Source organism: Stegostoma tigrinum, chromosome 5 (genome assembly GCF_030684315.1).
Source record: "Stegostoma tigrinum isolate sSteTig4 chromosome 5, sSteTig4.hap1, whole genome shotgun sequence".
NCBI lineage: Eukaryota > Metazoa > Chordata > Chondrichthyes > Orectolobiformes > Stegostomatidae > Stegostoma > Stegostoma tigrinum.
In genome coordinates this window covers 36,893,763-36,916,404 of record NC_081358.1, presented here as the reverse complement: position 1 = coordinate 36,916,404, position 22,642 = coordinate 36,893,763, and the positions used below count along the sequence as shown (strand labels likewise).

Genomic DNA, 22,642 nt, shown 5'->3' with positions numbered 1-22,642 from the left:
CTGTCCATCTTCTCTCCCATCTATCTGCTCCTCCCACCTCACTGACCAATCCCCACCACTCCCTACCAGCTCTCAACTATCACCATCTCACCTACCTTCCCCAACCCCACCCTCCACTGTATATATTTCTGAGCTCCCTTACCCCCTCCCGCCATTTCTGAAGAAGGATCCCAACCCGAAATGTCGAGTTTCCTGCTCCTCTGATCCTGCCTGGCCTGCAGTGTTCCTCCAGCTTCACACCGTGTTATGTCTCATTTCTAGCTTTCTTGTTTTCATTGCCATTGTTTTAAGACTGGGAATCCATTCAGCTGAGAAACAAGCAGCATTTTCCCTTCTCTTTGTAATTGTCCTGTACTAATTCTACACTCAGATAAAGCTGATTTGATCTGTTGCCTGTCTCCACATCTGTTGTGCAATGAAAGTGCTAATTTAAACCTTGAGGTGGTGAGACAATGTGATTTGTTATTCATCCTGAGTCAGATTACATATTCTCAGGACTCCTCTGTAGACCTCAGTCTAGTAAAATACAAATGTGTATCGAAATTCATAAAGAACTATGTCAACAGAATGTTTACATGCTGCTTTAATAATGTAAATTATACCACAATATATTACACATAAAGACAGCGTATTTGCACAGGACACTGAGTTAACTCATCTTTGTTACATTGCCAGCAAATAGTAGGCTTTAAAAATGTATAAACTACTAATGTTTTGTGTTCAGTAAACTTGTCAGCTTGTCTGTCACCTGTACCTTATTGTGAACTCAAATGTCTCACATCTACTCCATACTGAACTGCATATTTGCTCCATATTAAATGAGGAGTTAAACAGAGGTTCTATGTTCTTTCTGAAGTAAAAGATCTCATAACATATATCTTGAAGAAGAATAGGGGGTTCTCCCTGGTGTCCCAGCCGATATTTATCCCTCAACCAACATCACTAAAACAAGATTAGCTGATTACGAGTCACATTGCTGTTTGTGGGATCTTGCTGTGCACAAGTTTGGCTGCTGTTGTGTTTCCTACATTACAGCAGTGATTGCATTTGAAAAAGTACTTAGTTGGCTGTAAAGGGCTTTGGAACTCCTGTGGAAGTGATGAAAGGTGCTACACAAATGCAAATCTTGCTTTCTTTCAATCCTTCCAATCCCCACTTTCTCAGCTTTCTGGAACAGAAACTTCTAGACATGGAAGGCCGGCATAAAGAGGAGATTGAGACGTTAAGGCAGGAGAGGAGCAGCCTCCAGGACCTAGTCCTCCGTCAGAACCGGGTCATCGATGAGCTGGAGGCAAGACTGAACCGAGTTACTGCCAACAACACCAGCTTGCAAAGACAACAACGAGAGTTGGCTGACACGGTGCAGAATCTCCAGAAATTGGTCTCGCAGGGAGGAGGAGGAGGTGAGCGATGACTCTAAATAGTCACTTATGAAGCACATGGTTCCTCAAAAGAAAGATTCAAGCTGAGAGCCGAGCCCTCAATGACGGTTGGAGAGTGGCATCCAGCCATTGGGTCCGAGTGTAACATCCCTCGGTGTATGTCTGTGGTAGGACTTATTCCATTTTCAAAATGGGAATCGGATAATAACAAGGCTGATACCAGAACTGTGAGGATTATACCTGGCAGGAGGGGATGGGCAGGCGAGGGCTTTATTCTTCCGAAAAGAGAAGGCATGTATAAAATTATGAAAGGCTTTGATGGAACAGACGCAGAGTGTGGATCAACTTGTGGGAGGATTTAAATGCAAGGCTCTCAGTTTAAGATAGCCACTAAGAAATTGAACTCAGGACAAAAAAGACATGTTTACGAAAGATTGGTAAGAAAGTCGAACTCACTACTGCAGCGACTGGTCGAAGCGTGGAAAGGGAGGCTAGACAAGCATAGGAGGGAAAGGGGAAGAGAGGATCAGCAAGTTATAGATGAGGGAGTTTTACAGGAGGCTCGAGTGAAACATAAACAATATCATGGACTTCTGAATTGTATACTCTATGTAATCCTAGATTGATGCCTCCTTTTGTATTTTTATTCAAATAACATTTCTGCTCTTCCCCTATGATCCTGCCCAACTCACAACAGTTCGATGCGAGAGACCAAGACAGTCAGCTCCGTTTTGCTTGGTCTATTTAATTAATCTTCATTGCCAGTTCCTACAGGGAGTAAGCTGCCTGGTTTGCTATCTCCCTGGCTTCCTGTCTGGTGCCCCCCCTTGAGGTGGAGAATTGTGCTGCTATCGGTTGCACTCTGACTATTAAACATATATGGAACAGAACCATTCTTTGAGAACGTTTGAGGTATTACTGTACTAATGTGCGTCAAATTTACACTTCTATGGCAGCCAACACAGTCAAGGAAGTACTTCTCAAAGCATAACCAATTTTGTAATGTAGCAAACGTGACAATCGATCAGATAGTGCACAGCAAGATTCCACTGATAGTAATGTTCTAAATGCCAGGCAACCTGTTTTTAATGATGTTGATTTAAGAGATAAGTATTGATAGGGTATGGCAGCTAATTCTGCCGCCCTTTTTCAAAGCATTGACTGTGGGATCTTTCACATCCAGCTGAAAGGGCACACGTTGTCCTTTATCGGAAAGGCAGCAACTCCAATCACGTGACACTTCATCAGCCTAGACCCTCTGAAAGTATAGTGTTCCCTTAGTGCTGATCATCTGACAGTTTAATGCTCCCTCAGTACTGAGCCTCTTACAATGTAGCACTCCTTCAGTAGAGTCTCTTGAGCGTTCAATGCTTCCTCAATACCCACCCTCTGACAGCGTGATGCTCTCTCACCATTGACCCTCTGACAATACAGCATTCCCTCAGTACTGACCCTCTGACAGTGCAGCACCCTCTCACAGTGCAGCACCCTCTCAGTGCTGACCCTCTGACAATGTAACACTCCCTCAGTGCTGACCGTGTGACAGTCCCTCAGTGCTGACCGTGTGACAGTGTGATACTCCCTCAGTACTGAACCTCTGCACTGACCTTCTTCCAGTATAGCACTCCCTTAGGACTGACCCTCTGACAGTATGATGCTCCTGCAATACTGACCATTTGACAATGTGACACTCCCTCAGTTCTGATTCTGATGATACAGTATTCCCTGAGTACCGACCATCCACGTGTGCAGGGCTCCCACAGCACTTACCATTGCTCAACACTGATCTTCTGATGGTGAAGCACTACTGCTCATGCAGTTGGCTCAGGGTCCAACCCACCCCCAAGTCAATGCCATAGCAGCATTAATGGTGTTTGATACCAACAGAATTCTGCTGTGAAGCCAAACTGTTGTTCTCCTTGTCACACCATTGAGTCATGGTATATGGATTTCAGTGTTGATCCGATATCAGCTATGTAAGTCATACATCCCAAAGTCTGGAGGATCCAATCGAACAGCATATCTCTTCAACTGTTCACAACAAGCAGGACACTGACTGTATACAATCACCCTGTGTAAAGCACACTACTTAGTATCATTTGTTAAGTGTTGAATAATATTTGCTACAGAGTCTTCAGTGTGAGAAGAATTATTCTGGCAACCAATATAAGATTGTCAGTTGGGCTTGCAGCACTTGTGTGCATTTGAAGCTACATGTCTTAATACATATTGCCTTGTTCTTTGAAGACAGAAAGAACATATACACTGCACCCATTTCAATGCAACAAAATAGTTTAAAGCCATTTTCTGGCCCATCACTCAGACCAATGCCTTGACCTGTCAGAGTCAACCTGCCTTGTTTAAAATTTAACCAAATCCTTGCCATTAACTATCAATTAACATTAATTGGTTCATTCTCCAATAATCAGAGAACATTTGCAAACCAATCAGCAATCTCCTTTCATAGAGAATGTTGTTTTCCCTTTGGTATTTCCTGTGACTTTCCTATAATCCAGAAATGTATTGGTGTCTAGTGTCAAGCTTTAACTGGCTAGCATTTGACTTAATATTTAGGGCAAATAAATGAAAGTATCCAAGGAAAATTGAAAATAAACATTAACCTTTCAAACATGTGACTCTCCTCCCATGTTTACATGTAGCAGTGCCCTGGAGGTTAAGTTTTATCTCTTGGAGACTCTGGTGTGGCTATCTCTCGAGCATTGTATGGTTTTCAATTACAAACCCTTTAAACACTACTTGTGATCTCACTTGTAAAATCTTCTCTTGTGTCTATCAGTTTCCTGCTGTTGTAGTGAGTAGTTTGTAACCTGCAGTCTGACAATCACAAAGGTAATTTCTCTGATCTCAGTGCTTGATCTATGTTTAATATGCTCTGTGGTAATTTGGTCTTTTTATTTTCTGCTCAGTTTCAGTTCTGATGAAGGGTTTGTATCAGAAACTTTGTTTCCTGAATTTCCTGTTTTTTGTGTTTTCCCTCATTTGTTTATTTTCCCAGAATGAGATAACTTGAAAGATGACTGAACATTTTGGTCCAGGATGAGCACCCAGTGAGTGACATTTATCTGTCCCCCATATTGTCTCCATTGAATTGGTGAACTGTATTCAACTGTAGCTTTAAGACTAGAGTGTCTTCCGCACATTCCAAGTAGACTCCTAACTATGGCTTCAGTGCAGCTGATACGATCCGATGATCAAAGTGACAGCTATAAAACACAGTTTGCATTGTTGCCTGGGTGGCAGTCTTAGGACACAGAGCTGGGAGGGTAACATGAGCCGCTCCTGATCTCTGACTATCTCATTGCAGATTTGTGATGGCCAGAGTTTGATGACAGATGAAACTCAATGTTCTCCTGCATGTCACCTTGCACCTGCTCTGGTTCCACTCAAAGGTCATCGGGTGATGCGTTGATCCCGAGTCATACACCTGGAGTCTCTCGGGAATGCTTTCAAAGGTCTTGCCTTTGTCTCTGTGCATTTGCAGAAGCCAATCCTGGACTAGGGAAGAGTTTATCTGTAAGCTTTGCCACCTTTCCCATGCTCGGAAGGATATTTGAAGGGAATCACAGCAATCCGACAGTCTACCTGCGCTTACCTTCTTAATTAAACCCAATATTAGGGTGCATCCTACAACCTATGTAATTTTAAGTCATAAAGATGCAACAAAATGATGTGAATTGTGGCAAATTTTAAGATAAAAACTTCCTTACTTCCGAAGACAATCAATTGAGTTGATGAAGATTCTGATTATCCATGATAGCTCATTATGTGTGCATGGAGAAATGAGACCGTAATGGTAATGTCACTGAGCAAGTGACACTGAGTAAGAGCTCTCAGGCTTTGGGTTCAAATTCCGCCATGAAAACTGACTTAAATAAAGTTAAGATCAATTAATAAATTATGTGACTATCATTGATCATTAGTTTGCCAGCGTCCTTGAGGGAAGGAAGTCTTCCTAGGCTGGCCTACATGTGACTCTAGACACACAGCAAATGTAGTTGAGTCTCAGTTGCCCTCTGAAATGGCATACAGCCACTGTGCTTGACAGCAATGAGGGATGGGCAACAAATTTTGGCCTTGTCACTGATCTGTGCAGCCTGTGAAAGAATAAAAAATACTGCAGAAAAATAGATAGTTGGAAGGTAAATCATGGAATTTTCCCAGCCTCTGAACAGTGTGAGCATTGGAGAGAAAGTGGGGAAATTATGGTGAGGATAGAAATGTTTGATCCTCCCTGCTGAGGAAGAAGAGTACAGTTTTCGTTATAAGATTTCAACAACTAGATTAGAAACGCACTAGTAAGTGGTGAGCAGCCTATTTGCAAGCATTTACATCTCATTATTGTTTAATCTCACCTTATTTGTATGTGTGTTGCTATTTTCCCAAGCAATGTAAAAAAACTCAATTGTACCAATTTCTGACATGAAAGCCAGAATGCTTACTTGGTGGCTGTAGCTCATCGGAGTCCTCTACACCCTGGCTAGCATTCCCCAACACTTCATAGAAGTTTACCATCATGGAAGACTTCTGGTACAATTGTTGTGGAGTAGGGCTTCTGAACCTGGGGGGCCATCTGCTCCATCTATTTTTCTTTTTTCATTTCTTTTCTTTCTTTTCTCTCTTCTCTCATTTTTGTTTCGGTTTCATTTTGATATACTTACCTCTTGGTGAAGACTTCAATTGCAGTTACAGCGTTGGTAGCAGTGAATGGGCCCAGCAGCATGGACTCAGGTAGGCTCAGCAGTACCAACTTGTCGCGGTGGTACTGGAGGCGAGTTTGGGTTCTTGGTGACTACTGCGTCATTGAGGCAATCCTCGCCCATCTCAGGGCTCTTGGTTTGCTCTTAGTACTTACTCATTGTGTGTCCACTTGGATGCACACAGCACCTCTACCTTGCCTTGCCTTGCCTTTTCTGCATCGCCATTTCATTCAGAACTTACAGGCTGACATAGAACATTACAGCGCAGTACAGGCCCTTCGGCCCTCCATGTTGCGTGGACCTGTGAAACCAATCTGAAGCCCATCTAACCTACACTATTCCATTATCATCCATATGTTTATCCCATGACCTTTAAATGCCCTTAAAGTTGGCGAGTCTACTACTGTTGCAGGCAGGGAATTCCACGCCCTTACTACTCTGGTTCTGTGACAGAAGTTCTGTGTTGCCTGGCCTTTGACCAAAGCAGAAAAAAGTCAAGCAGCTTAACATGTTTGCGAAATGATTGTCAAAAGGGAAGAAATATTGCAGTACTGAATCTCACAGCTATATCATCTACCAGCAGCTTATGGAACAAATGTTTTGCATAAGCTTCAGCTAAAATGCTATATCCCAAAGACTAAAGGGAGTGGTCCTCCATCAAGTTAAGGGATACTGCTGCAGTCAGTCAAGGGCATCATCCAGTATCTGCCTAAAAGCTCGAATGTGGTTACTTGGTTAATCAAGGCAGTCGGGGTCAGAAATTCTGTCGCATTTCAAGCTGGAGAGTGGGCTGAGATTAGTCCAGCAGGTACAGTGTAACTAGTCTGTGGTTGAGTGGTAAGCCATGTGCAGAGCAGCACAGAGATCAGTTAGGGGCCTGGCCACTCATTAGTTGGGCCATCATTCCACGTTGGTGAGGAGGTTGGTCCATGTCCCTATGGTTAACTGAAAGTCAGAGGGGTTTATTAGGGCTCACTGCTGTGGTGGGGGTGCCAAGAAGTCAGAGATAGGAGGAACTGCCGATGCTGGAGTCTGAGATAACAAGGTGTGGAGCTGGAGGAACACAGCAGGCCAGGCAGCATCAAAAGAGCAGGAAAGGTGACGTTTCGGGCCTGAACCCTTCTTTAGAAATGGCATTCCTGAAGAAGGGTCCAGACCCGAAATGTCAGATTTCCTGCTCCTCTGATGTTGCCTGGCCTGCTGTGTTCCTCCAGCCCCACACCTTGCTATGTCAAGAAGTCAATTGTGGGGATGAGAAGCAGCATGCTGGGACATGGAGAAGACAATAATTGAAAAAGAGAGGGCACTTCAACATTTATGGATAGGAGAAGATAGAACATGGGAGGGTATGGAATAGTGTTGAGGAGGGGTGTACCATTGAGAGTCACCATCATCTGGCTTTAATGCAGGAGAGCAGTGCATAATGATGTTTAGCATAATCAAGCTGTTGCCCCAGGATCTCAGGAGTAAAGTGGGGTTCAAAGAGTTAAATAAAAAGAGTTAGGTGAGATGGTGGGAATTCGATGGGATTGACAGGAAGTGCAAGACAGAAAGGAATGTGAAGATTTGGGGGCTCACCTTGATTATCAAGCTGAGTTTGTGACTCACTCTGTGAAGCACTGATTTTGTCTTCTTCCATCCTCATCTGGATTGCAAATGTGCAACCAAAGAGAAGAATGGCTGCCACCTAACCCAGGGTGGGTGGAGCAATTCTTGCTTTTCTATTTGAGTGAGGAAGCTCTATTGTTAGCAGTGGGAAGGCCTTCAGTAGACAGTTACGTTAATCTGAGACTTATACACTACAGGTTAATGACAGCTGAAATTCTGCATGTGAACTGTGAACAGTGACCAGCAAAAAATTCTAGCCACAAACAGTTGTGACCGTTTCATTGGTCATTACAAATTAATCCTACTAATGACAATGAAGCAGAAGTAATGTCTGGTGAGAGGAAAGCTTCATCAGTTTTCCACACATCACAAACACATTCCCAGGTCTCATAGGTTGCACGAGGTCTTAGAGCTGCTTTCCTCATGCCTTGGACTGTAAAATGCCTGCACATTATCATAGACACAACGCTGCCTTTTTCGGGAAATGTGGATGTTGGGATGGAAGGGGAAGGTCTCAGCTGCCCATCCCTACAGTAGTGTAGCACACAGCTGGTGAAATCCAGATCTGAATCAGATCCACTGTGTAAAATGTCTATATAGAGGCATCCTATTGCCACCTCTGCTCCAATATATGGAGGATGATGGCTACAGGTTATTTGTGCCTGCTGCCTGATCACGTGACTGAGGAGCTGCTTTGTTTCTGATATTCTCATCATAGGCTTATTGGAACTGTCACCAATAGTTCAAGCCGCGAACCTGTTGTCATCTCATGCTCATCACAGTACAACCAATTATTGAGGAGCACATGCATCTGGAAATAAAGGACAAACATCAAGGTCCTGGAGATGTGGAGCAGAGTTTCTAGCAGTAGGTGCCCTCATGATACAGAAAGTAGAATTACGCACGTTCTTCTTCAGTGGAATGTCCTCCAGATGAGATACTGGCAGTGACACTGCTGAATGAGAATGTCCTGGGACACTGTGCACAGCTGTCATGGCCCCAGTGGAAGAAGGGACACTATGACAAAACTGTGCCATCTGCTGAAACATTCCAGATGCGGGATGTTAAAGCCTGTACAGAGCTAACAGTCAAAATGCTTTGTCATAAGGCCCAGCATATGTACAGTGCAACAGCTTCTTCCACTGGGGCCCATAAGGACCATACAATGTCTCCGCAGCGTGAAGTTCCCACGCTTGCTGAAGTTTGAGGTTTCATGCTGTACAGTATAGTCAAAATGGGTTGTATGGTCCTTGTGTGCAGTGCAGTGGACAACTGAGCAGCAATGAGGAATGTGTTGGGGATGAAGATCTGTGAGGCTGGTAAGATCATTCCGAGTAGGAAATAAGGTTCCTGATCAGAATGAACATCACCTTGACTATCCTACAACCCAGCAGCATTGGGTACAGCAATCAATACAAGGACTTCATTGGCAACTACTTCATGATAATGTTTCATTAGCTGTAAATATGCTGATGCTGGGCAGGCCAGCATCCCCTCCGTAATCTCAATTTCACATGGACCTTACCCATTTGTTTTTTGTTCATTTTTCCTGTTGTTTAATAAAAGTAAATGTTACAAGCTGGTGGAAGCCTTCACAACATCTGATGCTTCCTCATTCAGTAATAACAAAACTTTATGATGCAGTGGTCGCTGTCGTTCATTTCCAGATGCATGTGCTCCTCAATAATTGCTTGTACTGTGATGAGCATGAGATGACAACAGGTTCAACAAGAGAAAGAGTAGCTGTCCTTCAGACAGGATTATATGGTGCTACAGTAGGCTACCCTCTCTAACTTCAGTCTTCTAGCTGCAGCTAAAATGACAGCCAGTCTCACATCTGGTGACATAAAGTGAACATATATTTACAAATGTCACATTCTATTTACAGAGAAGTTTCACTTGTGTCACCTTTGTGCCTTTGTAAGCTTTTATTCCTTTCCCTCCCCAGGTGTGGTCCCAGTCCAGCTCAGGGGTGGTTGCTGTATATTCTTAACATGCCCATGCTTCTACACCTGTAGCATGACTCATTCCTTTCCTTGTCTTCTGTAGGCATGAGCAGCATTTGTATCGCCTCCAGCCTGAAGGGACCAGTCCGTCTAGACCACATCTCTTCCTCCACCTCAAAGAAGCAAGAAACAAGTCTCTTAGGGGACGCACTGGCAAGGCTGCCTCCTGGACCCTCCATCAGCTAAGATACTGATACCTTATAGTGGAGCCTGTTGGTAGGCTGGAGGTGGAGGAGCTAGGAACCTCTGGAGTGTCCTGAGGGGAATTTCTGAGGGGGGGTCTATATGTGGTTACCCCTCTAGCTGGGTGCTTATTGGCACCACCCTATCTCTTTGTAAGAAAGGGGCACCTACTGTAAGGCCCCTTGTCTCTTTGCCATTGGTGTTGATCCCCGGTAGCCAAAGCTGTGAGGTATAGGCCTGTGTAACCGAGGAGCATTTGGCCGGACATGGTTCTCCATGGCAGCCACCACTCTGTTCATGGAGGCAGCCAGACCACAAGTGCTGGAGCCATGTCAGTACAGATAGTGCTGGTGGACTCCTCCAACCTCCAGCCCAGTTTACCGTGCCTTGGACAAACATGCCAGTTGCTCCTGTGTTTGTGCACTTCAGTGAAGCCATGAATTGCTGACCATGATGCCCTGTCCTGGCTGGGGCTGAGCAGGTGCCTTGGCAGCCTCTGACAGTCCTCCATGTGCTCCCAATCTGCAGCATTTCTTCTTTGGCCAGCAGTGCAGGTGTGGCAGTAGCGTGCTCACCAGACTCTGTTCCTGTCTCTAATCTAGATATCATACCCACTGAGGTGTCAATATCTAAGCTGGCGGAAAGTCAATGAGACAACCTGGCTAGTACATCCCCTGCGACCTGTTTCTTCTTGCTCTAAGGTGGAAGAGGAGATGAAGTCCAGAGGACTGGTTTCTTCAGGGTGGAGGCTATACAGATGCTGCTCACGCTGACAGAGATGAGAGGGAATGAATTGTGCTACAGGGAGAGAAGCTTGGGCTAGTCAAGATGGCATCGTGGCTCAGTGGTTAGCATTGCTGCTTCACAACACCAGGGACCTGAGTTTGATACCACCGCTGAGTGACCGTCCGTGTGGAGTTTGCACATTCTCCTTGTGCCTACTTGTGTTTCCTCCAGTTGCCCTGGTTTCCTCTCACGGTCCAAAGATTTGAAGGTTATGTGGATTGGCAATGCTAAATTACCCAATATTGTCCAGGATGTGCTGGCTAGGTGGATTAACCATGGAAAATGCAGGGTTACAGGGATAGGATAGAGGGGTGGATCTGGGTGGGATGTTCTTTGAAGGGTCGGTGTGAACTCTTTGGGCCAAAGGGCCTGTTTCCACACTGTCAGGATTCTACGATTTTATGGATATATTTGCTGTGTTGGTAATGGGAGAGCAGCAAAGCGCTTGTCAATGAACTTTACTATGTTGCTGGGACATGGGGGTCTTAGCGTCACTATATGAGTGGCCACGGTGCAATCCTATTGGAACCATTATTCTCTCCTTGTGAGGGTTAAACAGATGAATGTTGAGCATCCCATCTCCTGTGTCAGCCCCCTGCTCAATTTATGCTGCTTTTTCCTGGAATGAGACAATGGCGGGGACTGAATGAGTTGAAAATATTTTCCAAGCATATATTTCCAAATCCAAAAATCACTGTTTCAACTTGCATGTATTTATCAATTAAAATAAATCCACAGTTAGTACCCAGCCCTTGCATGTAATTAAACATAATTATGGCAGAATTAACGTTTATAAGAGATAGTAGGAACTGCAGATGCTGGAGAATCTGAGATGACAAGGTATAGAGCTGGATGAACACAGCAGGCCAAACAGCATCAGAGGAGCAGGAAGGATGATGTTTTGGGCCTAGACCCCTCTGCAGAAATTTTCTGAAGAAGGGTCTAGACCTGAAACATCAGCCTTCCTTTTCCTCTGATGCTGCTTGGCCTGCTGTGTTCATCCACCTCTACACCTTGTTATCTCTTAATGTTTATAAAGTTTGCTTTCTCCAGTAATAAGTAGGAGAACCTGGTCTACTTGTTTGGCACTTGGATTTTATTTGCAGGCTGGAACTTCTTTGAAACAAATTTGCACTAAGTTTTGACATCTCTTCATTCCTTAGATATTTGAAGCGGACAATGCAAAAGGGATTCTTTTCTGTATTTATTCTGGGATGTTCCTCCCAGAGATTGCTCCCTGTTGTATAATTACACCAAAATTGCTAAAGTGGAGCAGATCTGGTGATGATCATATTGTTGTTTGTAGGAGCTTGCTGTGTTCAAATTGGTTACCACGTTTTCTGCATTACCACAGTTACTACACTTCAAAACTACTTCATAGGCTGTGAAGCACTTTGGGACATTTTGAGCCTGTGAAAGATGCACACAAACACAAAATTGTCTTTTGCTTAGATCCTTGTACACCAATTCTGTTTTCCTACCCCCTTAAACTTGCTTAGTCGTTCCATAATAATATTATTCATATCTTAAGTACAGCAACTGGAATCATTTGTGCATGTTTTGACTGACAGGCTGATCATTGAGAGCTGTAATCCTTTGGGAAGGCTAAATTTGGAAGAAACATTTTCTGAAAAAAAAATTCACATTAAATAACATCACTCAACATGGGAGTAGAATTGCCAGCATTGTAATAACAACAGGAAATTCAGTACATGGTGTTGACTCAAATATGGACAGCTCACAAAATAGATCATATTGGGTTGATGAAGTGTGATTAGAGAAAGCCACATTCCTAAAGGACTTGACATAGCAATGTCCTTGGTTAAAGAAGCTCCAAAGTCAATCATCATGTTCCCGTGTGTATCTAAAAATCACATGTTACTGAAACTAACAAAATACAAAGGCTCCATTTGCATTAATGTGAGGAAGAGAATTTAGCAATTCTTCAGTAAAGGGGCAGATGTGATAATAAGCAAAACCAATGGGAGATGCAGGAAAGAAGAATTGAGGTAATTACAGGAGTAGAAGGCATAAACATTAAGAAATAAATTTGAAGGCAAAATTATGATGAGAAAGTGACAGTGTTTATGAGTCAGATATGACCGAATGGGGAAAGAACGTAAAACAAATAGAGAAAACACAAATTTGGAGTGCTAAGGGCAAGAACTCAGTCATGGGAAGGACAAAGGTGAACTTGAAAAACTAAAGGTTGGAGATAGGGAAGGGATAAGGAAGGCATATTAACGCTGATAATGGGAACTGCAGATGCTGGAGAATCCAAGATAACAAAGTGTGAAGCTGGATGAATACAGCAGGCCAAGCAACATCTCAGGAGCACTAATTGGTCTTATTAACACACAGGTCTGTAGAACAGCCTAAGAGGGGGCACTCAGAACATCTACCTCAGGCAGGAGTCAGTTTGCTGTGTTTGGAGAGGAAAATTACATGATGGGCCGGAAGGCTTATTTGAAGGCAGTAAATTTGTTATTATAGATCACTGTACACCAAATGTACATCTGATAGACGCCTATTTTATATTCACATGGTACTTTCACTTAACAGCCTTTATGTTCACTAACGTACAGCCACTGTTTACACTGTCCAATTCACGCTGTTTCTATAACTGTTGTATACCCAATATACAGCCTCTGCATATTCAATATCTGTCAAATCTATTCCTGCTATAATGCTGTTGTATGCCGCTAACTTTAATACAGCTAAAAATAGGGTGGCTTGAATAATGGCTGGGTGATGTACCCAGCTTGTTTTGAATCTCCATCAAAGTTTGTTTCCCACCCGTTTTCTGATGTTATCCACATGGGAAGTAGAAGTCTAAGTCCTGTAAATCAGTCTGATGTATATATTCAAATTTGCTTGCTAAAAATAGTCTGCTCTGACTCAGTAGGAAACAAACATTTTTCTGCAGAGATACTGCCCATTATAAAAGACACTGGCACACCACAGATATCCATCACTGTCCCTTTTACAAAACATTCCCTTTCTTAAAGTGCCCATCTCAGTCGATTTATATCATTTTGTGTGAAAGTATGAATTCCAGATGTTGAAATCTGTGAGTAAAGAAAGAAATGATGATTGGCAAGTGGGGTGGTTGGGTGAAATCCCTCTTTATGTTATATAATAACCTCAGCCCTTTCTGTTTGTTAGTGTTTCAAATAATTCTGTTTTGAAGCACTTTTGAGTTTAGTTTCTGCCAGTTAGCCTGAAAGAGCCAATAACTCCATGAGTGTAGTGGATGGTCTTTTGCCAAATCCCATTGCGCTGATGTATCAGTTAAGATTAGGAACACATAAGGAATGTCTTTTGTGATCAAAAAAGGATAGCACTGTCTTTTCTTTCCTTATCTTTCCACTGAGAACAGATATAAGTAAATTGTTTATTTTTCAATTAAGCTGCATTGAGAGAGCAAACAGATTTTTTAAATAAACTTCTGAACAGTATGTTTTTACTGTTCTCTCAACTGAGGAGTTTGTAATGTTTTAACTCTTGTACCTGCCCAATTGCTCTGAACTCCTTCAGAGTAGCTTAAATCCACTGATAAGTCCTAGTGGATTTTATAAGCAGGGAATCCCCGCAGGATGGTGCATTGACCTCAACATCACCGAGGCCAGGTGCCAACACTCCGACACCACCTCCTACCGTCCCCTGGGTCATGATCCTACCCCCATGTACCAAACCATCATTTCCCAAACCGTCTGCTACCTCATCACCTCAGGTGACCTCCCATCCACAGCCTCCAACCTCATAATTCCCCAACTCTGCACTGCCCGCTTCTATCTCCCTCCCAAAATCCACAAGCCTGACTGCCCTGGACGACTCATTGTCTCTGCCTGCTCCTGCCCCACCGAACTTATCTCCACCTATCTCGAATCCATTTTCTCCCCCTTGGTCCAGGAACACCCTACCTACATCTTGACACTACCCACACCCTGTACCTCCTCCAAAACTTCAAATTCCCCAGACCACAACACCTCAGTTTCACCATGGACATCCAGTCTCTATACACCTGCATTCCCCATACAGATAGCCTAAAGGCCCTCCGCTTCTTCCTGTCCTGCAGGCCCGTCCAGTCCCCCTCCACTGACACTCTCATCTGCTTTGCTGAACTTGTCCTCACCCTCAACAACACTTTCAATTCCCCCACTTCCTACAGACAAAAGGGGTGGCCATGGGTACCCGCATTGGCCCAAGCTATGCCTGCCTCTTTGTAGGATACATGGAACAATCCCTCTTCCATACTTACACTGGCGCTAAACCCCACCTCTTCCTCCGTTACATTGATGACTGTATCAGCACCACCTCATGTTCCCATGAGGAGCTTGAACAGTTCATCCACTTCACCAACACCTTCCACCCCAACCTCAAGTTCACCTGGGCCATCTCCAACACATCCCTCATCTTTCTGGACCTCTCTATTTCCATCTCTGGCAACCACCTAGAGACCAATATCCATTCCAAGCCCACCCACTCCCACAGCTACCTAGAATACACTTCCTCCCACCCGCCTTCCTGTAAAAATTCCATCCCCTATTCCCTATTCCTTCACCTCCACCGCATTTGCTCCCAGGATGAGGCATTCCACTTCCGCACATCCCAGATGCCGTCGTTCTTCAAGGACTGCAACTTCTCCCCCTCAATGGTTGAGAACGCCCTCGACCGTGTCTCCCGAATTTCCCGCACCTCATCCCTCACACCCCCTCCCCACAATAACAACCAAAGCAGAATCCCCCTCATCCTCACATACTACCCCACCAGCTGCCTGATCCAATGCATCGTCCTCCGACACGTTCACCATCTGCAATCCGACCCCACCACCAAAAACATTTTTCCCTCCTCACCCTTATCTGCTTTCTGGAGAGTCCACTCTCTCCGTGACTCCCTTGTCTGCTCCACACTCCCCTCCAGCCCCACCACACCTGGCACTTTTCCCTGCAACCACATGAAGTGCTACACCTGCTCCCACACCTCCCCCCTCACTCCCATCCCAGGCTCCAAGATGACTTTCCACATTAAACAGATGTTCACCTGCAAAGTCGCCAATGTGGTATACTGCACCCACTGTTCCTGTTGTGACCTCTACATCGGGGAAACCAAGTGGAGGCTTGGGGGCTGCTTTGCAGAACACCTATGCTGGTTTCGCACTGAACACTGCACCTCCCAGTCGTGAACCATTTCAACTCCCCCTCCCATTCCTCAGATGACATGTCCTTCCTGGGCATCCTGCAGTGCTACAACAATGCCACCCGAAGGTTGTAGGAACAGCACCTCATATTCCGCTTGGGAATCCTGCAGCCCAATGGTACCAATGTGGATTTTACAAGCTTCAAAATCTACCCCCCTCCTACCACATCCCAAACCAGCCCAGCTCATCCCCGCCTCCCTAACCTGTCCTTCCTCCCACTTATCCCCTCCTCCCACCACAAGCTCGACCCCCATCTCCTACCTACTAACGTCATCCTGCTTCCTTGACCTCCCTGGACTGACCTATCTCCTCCCTAACTCCCCACCTTTTACTGGCTCCAATCCCTGCCTCTTTGACCTGTCTGTTTCCTCTCCACCTATCTTCTCCTCTGTCCATCTTCTATACACCGCCGGCTCTCTCCCTGTTTATTTCAGAATCCCCTTCCCCTCCCTCATATCTGAAGAAGGGTCTTAGCCAGAAACGTCAGCATTTCTGCTCCTCTGATGCTGCTTGGCCCGCTGTGTTCATCCAGCTCTACACCTAATCAAGGATCACTTAAAAAAAATGGAGTCAATAAGAGCAAGGGAAATATTTCCATTCTTTAGACTCATAACTTTTTAAAGGAAGATGGTTTTGGTTGTTGGAGGTTAATCGTACTGAGCAAGTGCTCCTCTGAGTAGTGTGCTAGGCCCAACCGTCTTCACCTACTTTATCAATGGCCTTTCCTCTTTAAAAGGTCACAGTGGAGGTGTTCATTGATGATTACACAATATTCAGCACCATTTATGACTTCTCAGACACCAAATCATTCCATGTCAACATGCAGTGAGCCATAGATAACACCTAGGTTCATACTGATAAGTGGCAAGTAGCATTCATGCTACCCAAGTGTCAGGCAATGATATCTCTGAGCGGGTAGGTGCAATCTTATTTTAATGTCTTATCCGAAAGAAGGCATCCCTGACAAAGCTTTTGTTGTAGCTGTGGGGTGGGGGAGCTAGAAATAAAAACAGCTAGTTGATGCCATACTGATTTGAGTGTTTACCTGGACATAGAACTTGGCAGGATTGATAAAATCAGAGGAGCAAAGCCCATGTCCTACTGTAGTTTAGCACAGCTAGTCAGTACTCTGGAATCCAAAGAAAACAACGTCACTCAAACAGACCGTGTACTCCGTCTACAGTTGGAGATGTGTTACCTTTTTTCCCTATTCAATGAGACTTCTCTCCAGACCTTGAGAGAACTCTGTATGACCAGTTGCACCTTTTCTCTCTCCAGTTGTAATGAAAGGCACTAAAGAGGAGAAACTGTTCCGGGACTGCGCAGAAGCCTATCAGAGCGGTCACAACACAAGTGGGGTCTACACCATTCGCATCAATAACATGTCGGAGCCTAAGAAGGTGAGAATTGCATGGTAGAACTTACTTGAAACTTAGGTAATTCATTGGCGCTAGATATGGGACACAAACCAATTGGTGGAAGGGATGGTCTGGAGGATTGGGATATATTGATCCTTTCGCATCATCAAAAGATGAAAGGCATACTGCAAGCCCTAGTCACGTGCGTGTGTGGCAATTCAGAGTGCAAAACTGATACTGTGTGTTTAAGGGGAAGAAGGCCATGGAGTGGCTTCACAAGTGCAAGATAGCAGCATTATTAATGTGGAACTGAGAAGAGCCACTTCAACTTGCAGCTCTGGTGCATTGTAATATCTAACCTTTGTGCTTTTATTACTTATGCCTCCAGCTATCTCTTCATTAAACCTAAATTACTGTACAAAATAGACAAGATACCTATTGGAGCATGCATGGCATAAGCTCTGATAGGTTTTTCTTCCAGTATAGAGAAGGATCCAAAAACAGATGTTGAGTGTTTAAGTTGGACCAAGGATAGATTCAGAGCACCTCCATGGATGGCTCCATATTGTGGAATGTCATATTACCTGTTGGAAAAACCCAGCAATCTATATTGGACTCTTCAGTGTCAGTTTGTCAACTGAAACGTAATATTGGGAGGGGTCATGGGGAGGATGGGCAATTCATTCTCAGTGCCATACTCTCCTGCTGGCTCATAGTCTAGTATGGTACATCTGAACCAGAGCCAGTGATGGTGAAATGTTCATAATGAATGTTGTGTGATTTTCCAGTGCTGGAAATAAAATACTCTCAGGTTTGTTCGTTATGTCTGGGGGAATAAAAAATCATTCCTTCCCTTCTTTGAACCAGATATGAGCAAAATGAAAAGTCTTTCCATCCTGCGTGGTTCTTTATAGTCTTAAGCCCTGGTGACGTGTCCCATTACATGACATAGTACAGAGTCAAAATCAATTTATAGTGACCAGCTACCCCACACACACACAAATATGCAAACACACAGAGACAGGCTTTGAAACTTGAGACAGGAGAACTATAGAGCATTGCAAATACGCCAAGATTAAATCAACCAGAAATTAGTTCATGTGCTCACTTTGCACCTTGAATTATGAAGCAGTTATTTAATTTGTTTGTCAATTTCAAGAAGAAGTTCTTAAAAATAGATGTTTGCTTGACAGTGACAAATAATTGTTGCCATTGATACATATATTCCAACTTGTTTAGCAAACTTATGAAAAGTGTTCGAAATGCGCTTTTGTTATCTAAATGATTAATTTTGTCTGTATGCTACGTGCATCGCATTGACAATGGCCTTTAGTTTAATTCTAAGCTCTAAACTAGCTTTTAATTAGAGGTGCTGCTCCCAAGTTTAAACATGTGTTTTCTTTGTCTTTCTATGCTCTTCCAATTGTAGCTTCTCCCATGCTGTTTGCTCTACCTTCGAAAGTTTTGTTCTCAGGTGCCTGGACCCTAAACTCAGGAATTCCTTCTGTCTTTCTTTAATCGTAATCTTTCTTTAATCTGTCTTTCCCTCTTTCCTCTTAAGACACTCCTTAAAACTTACCTCTTTGAGGAAGTTGTTGGTTATTTGACTTGGTGAACAGTCCTGTTGAGAATTTTGGGATGTTTTGGTACACTAAATGCACTTTAGAAATTTGTTCTCTGGCCATTGCCTGTGTAATCATTAGTGCAAAGCCTACTATGCAGTCCCAGTTAAATTTTAGCAAGTTATATTGATGAGCAGTTACGTCTGAGCCTCTAACTAGATTACTGCACAGTGCTGAAATGATTGGGATATAATAATGAAAGGTGAGTACCAGCAGAAACAGGGTGAGTGGAAGGTTAAGTTACTTTACCACACAATTCACTTTAACGGAGAGGATAAACAGCCTTTAAACTGACTGCAAAGTGCCTCACTGCTAATATGGCTGCTGCTATTCTGGGAAGCTCAACAGTCAAATGAACAATGCACTGCTTTATTAAAATGACTGGCCCCTTTCAAAATGAAAATTTTGGCCCCATGATGTAGATAAGACATGGATCACCAGTTCACGTGATAGCACACACCATTCCCATTCTGCCCAATCCGATGGGTGCTGGAACTGAAGCAGCTCAGAAAAATCCACTCTTGAATTATTACAGCGAATGCTGGAGGAACAGGAAATAATCTTAGAAAGAATCTCCGTGTTACATCCGAATGTCCTGCTTGGCCTCGGATAAATTCCAGCCTTCCGGATGACTTCACAGCTTCCTCATGTACAATTAGCAGAGAACGGACATCTTCCAAATCCTTCAAGGGAACTAGCTGTGTCCCCAGACCTGGAGTAACTCCCCTCTCACTCTGGAGACAGATTTCCTTCACAATGTTCTCCCAATATTTCCCTTTCCCCTGGTCTCTGCCATGCTTCTCCGCCCCTTATATGTCCTCTTCCCTATCTCCAGCTGCCCTGCACCTCCCTCCCCCAACTACCAGAATGTGATGATGTCCACACTCTTGTGAGTGAACATTAATAAGTTTTATTAAACAAATGTATTTATAAAGTAGGGTAAAAGATGACATCCTTCTGGAATGTTACTATGACATGGCTCTGTTCATACATGCTTAGTAGCCTCCTTAGAATAAAAGTATAAATAACCTTATACTACATAATGCACCGCCCTCTCCAACGTTCTTTCAGGTACACCATTTAACTATTACCATTTAACTCTGAGCATTTATCTCTTTAAACGAACTTACTCACCACCCCCCCTTCCCCATCTCTACATTTAACTCTGCTGAGGTATTATTTTCCAACAGCATTCTCAGCTCTCTTGGAGGACATACAAAATCTATTTATTCCCTTATAATTATCTGGAATGGTGAACGCAGGATTGGCAGCTTCTCCCTAGCCAAAAGCTTTTCTCGAACTCCATCAGAAAGTAGATGTGTTCATCAACAATATAGAAACAGACTTCTGCACCAGGAGCTAGAAGAATTTCTTATGATGTACCATGGGCTGCAGGCTGGATTGCAATGTGGCTGTATGTCCACATGTATTTCTCAGGCTTTTTTCTGTAGATGATGTCTATCCCTAACAAGAGCTTGCTACCACCTGATGGTCTTGTGCAAACATAAATGAAGATTTTGCTTCTCCCTTTCAACAGTGTCCTTTTTAAATGTAAGATCATCATTCAGTATTGCTACAGAATGTTTTCCACACCTATAGTGACCTTGAAGCTCTGAATACCACTGTGAAAAAGAGACTTCTTCCTCCATCAATGTATCTCTGTAGCCTTTTCTTTTTAGCCTCCAAGGTTTGATGGTATTATAATGGATAGTAGCTGGGTCTTTACTTCAACAGTCTTTTTGAAGTAGTTGGACTGCTCCAATTCTTATTGAACTTTGATTTGTTCAAGCAACTTTTGTTGCTCAACTTTGAGCTTTGCCAAGGCATTGTGTTGTTTGGAGTTTTACAGTTTCCTCTTTCTCTTTGCTGTGAGGTGGCACAAGTGCTCATGGATTCAGAATGGGTTTCATTTGCTGGCTTTTGTTGGCTTATTACAGATTAAACATTTGGGAATGTTGAATATGGGCCTGACCTGATTTGGACCTAAGCATAATCTTTTCCCTGAAGAGCTTTCCTGAAATTACTTGTCCCTGTTGAATCATATCATAAACACACACACACACACACACACACACACACACACACACACACACACACACACACACACACACACACACACACACACACACACACACAAGAATTTCGTTTGATCCTCAGTAGTATGTACATTGTGGACGGTTGCAAACAGGGAAGGTCTGTTCTCAAGGTTTCTTAAGGTAGGTTGAAATTGCCTATTGCTGCTTTAGCAAATGGCTTGAAAGTGGCCATAAAAATGTAATGCTCAGTATTCAGCATTGCTGGTTGAGCATTGTAGACACTGATGTGGAACATCCCTGTCGCCACAAGAAGCAATGGAGGATGCAGTTCCCATTTCTCCTTGTAACTGCTACCATCCCAACGTGTTGGAAACCCTCTGCTTAATAAAGTGGACGGAGTCAGAGTCAGTGACCGACTTCAGGAAGATTTTCTGTACTAGTGGATAAAAGTCTGGTCTGCTGGACTGCACCACTTGTTTAGACTGTAAAAATTCTGATCAAGCTTCATCCAACACTCCCAATACAATGTGATCCCCTCTGGATTCTTCTTTCAGAGTTCCAAAATCTCAAATTTGTGTGATGCAGTATAAATCATTTAGAAAGGAATTGAGGGATTCACTCCCGCTTGGTTGTTCTAATTAAACTTTGTCAACTATAAATGGGTTTCATTTTAAATTGAAATAGGCTGTGAACTTTAATTACATTATTGCTGATGATATTACAATTTCTTTTGCTATACATTATTGCTGAGAATATTGTTGTTTAGCTTCAACAACATACAGACCTGGTCATTGTCTGACTTTCCATTGAGACCTGAAACAGTACCATATCTGGTAAGCTGTCAGTGCCGTTGTACCTAATTTATGGCTTGGCCAGGATCCTGCACAATCTCTACAGGGTCCAGAAAAAAACAAGGCTTTTTCCATGCTAGATGGATTTGCTGTGTGGGTTATTGTGACCCAAACACTTTCTTTTCTTTCCCTTGTTTTATCAGATTTTGAATGGACTTTCCCTCTCTGCAGTCTGTTGCCCAGGTATTCTGTCTTGTGTGGTTATCTCTTTCTCTAAAGCTTTCTGATGTGCAGAAATATATTACTCACTGTGACAAACTGATTGCTTTTCTTGACTCCTTGTCATTTTTCCTGTGGCGAGCTTTATCTAGGCTTTCCCTCTCTCCTATTCAATGTCTATTAAATCTTCAGTCCTTTGATCACTGATCCATGTTGTCACTGCGCTTCTCTTTGGGTATTTCCTCCAACTCTGGATTGACTTTGTGCTTCACCTGTAACATTGTGTCTCTACTTCAGGCACTCTTGGTCACTTCCCTCTAGGGCCATGGGTCTGGCCACTGTTCCCATTGTGTAGTAAGATGACATCTACACTCTGTCAAGTGAACATTTAACAAGCTTTAGTTAACATAACCATGTACAAGGCACAGCAAGAGAGAACATCTTTCTGGAACCTCACAGGCACCCTTACACTTCCATGTGACCTGACATCATAATGACATAGTTTCTTTTGCACATGGTCAATATTCTTAGAGTAACGGTATAATGAGCCCTTCACTACATCCTCCCATCCTCTTACATTTCCACTCCCACAAGACTCCCAATTTTATCAAGAGCTGACCAATCATTGCCTCATAACGCCTACCTTTTGCGCTTTTACCAGTCTGTTCTGGTAGCAAAACAAGGAGTTAAAATGTTACAGGTCTGAAACATCCCATCTATTCTGCATTCCTCA

General features: G+C 43.5%; 1 protein-coding gene across 1 annotated transcript in view; it reads left to right on the top strand.

The window, feature by feature from the left end:
- LOC125451826 (angiopoietin-1-like) overlaps positions 1 to 22,642 on the top strand; it is a 198,179-nt gene that overhangs the window by 139,224 nt on the left and 36,313 nt on the right. Inside the window, exons 4-5 of the mRNA XM_048529454.2 lie at positions 1,165 to 1,403; positions 17,162 to 17,283. Of these exons, the coding sequence (XP_048385411.1) occupies positions 1,165 to 1,403; positions 17,162 to 17,283 (361 nt within the window). The remainder of the gene's footprint in view (positions 1 to 1,164; positions 1,404 to 17,161; positions 17,284 to 22,642) is intronic.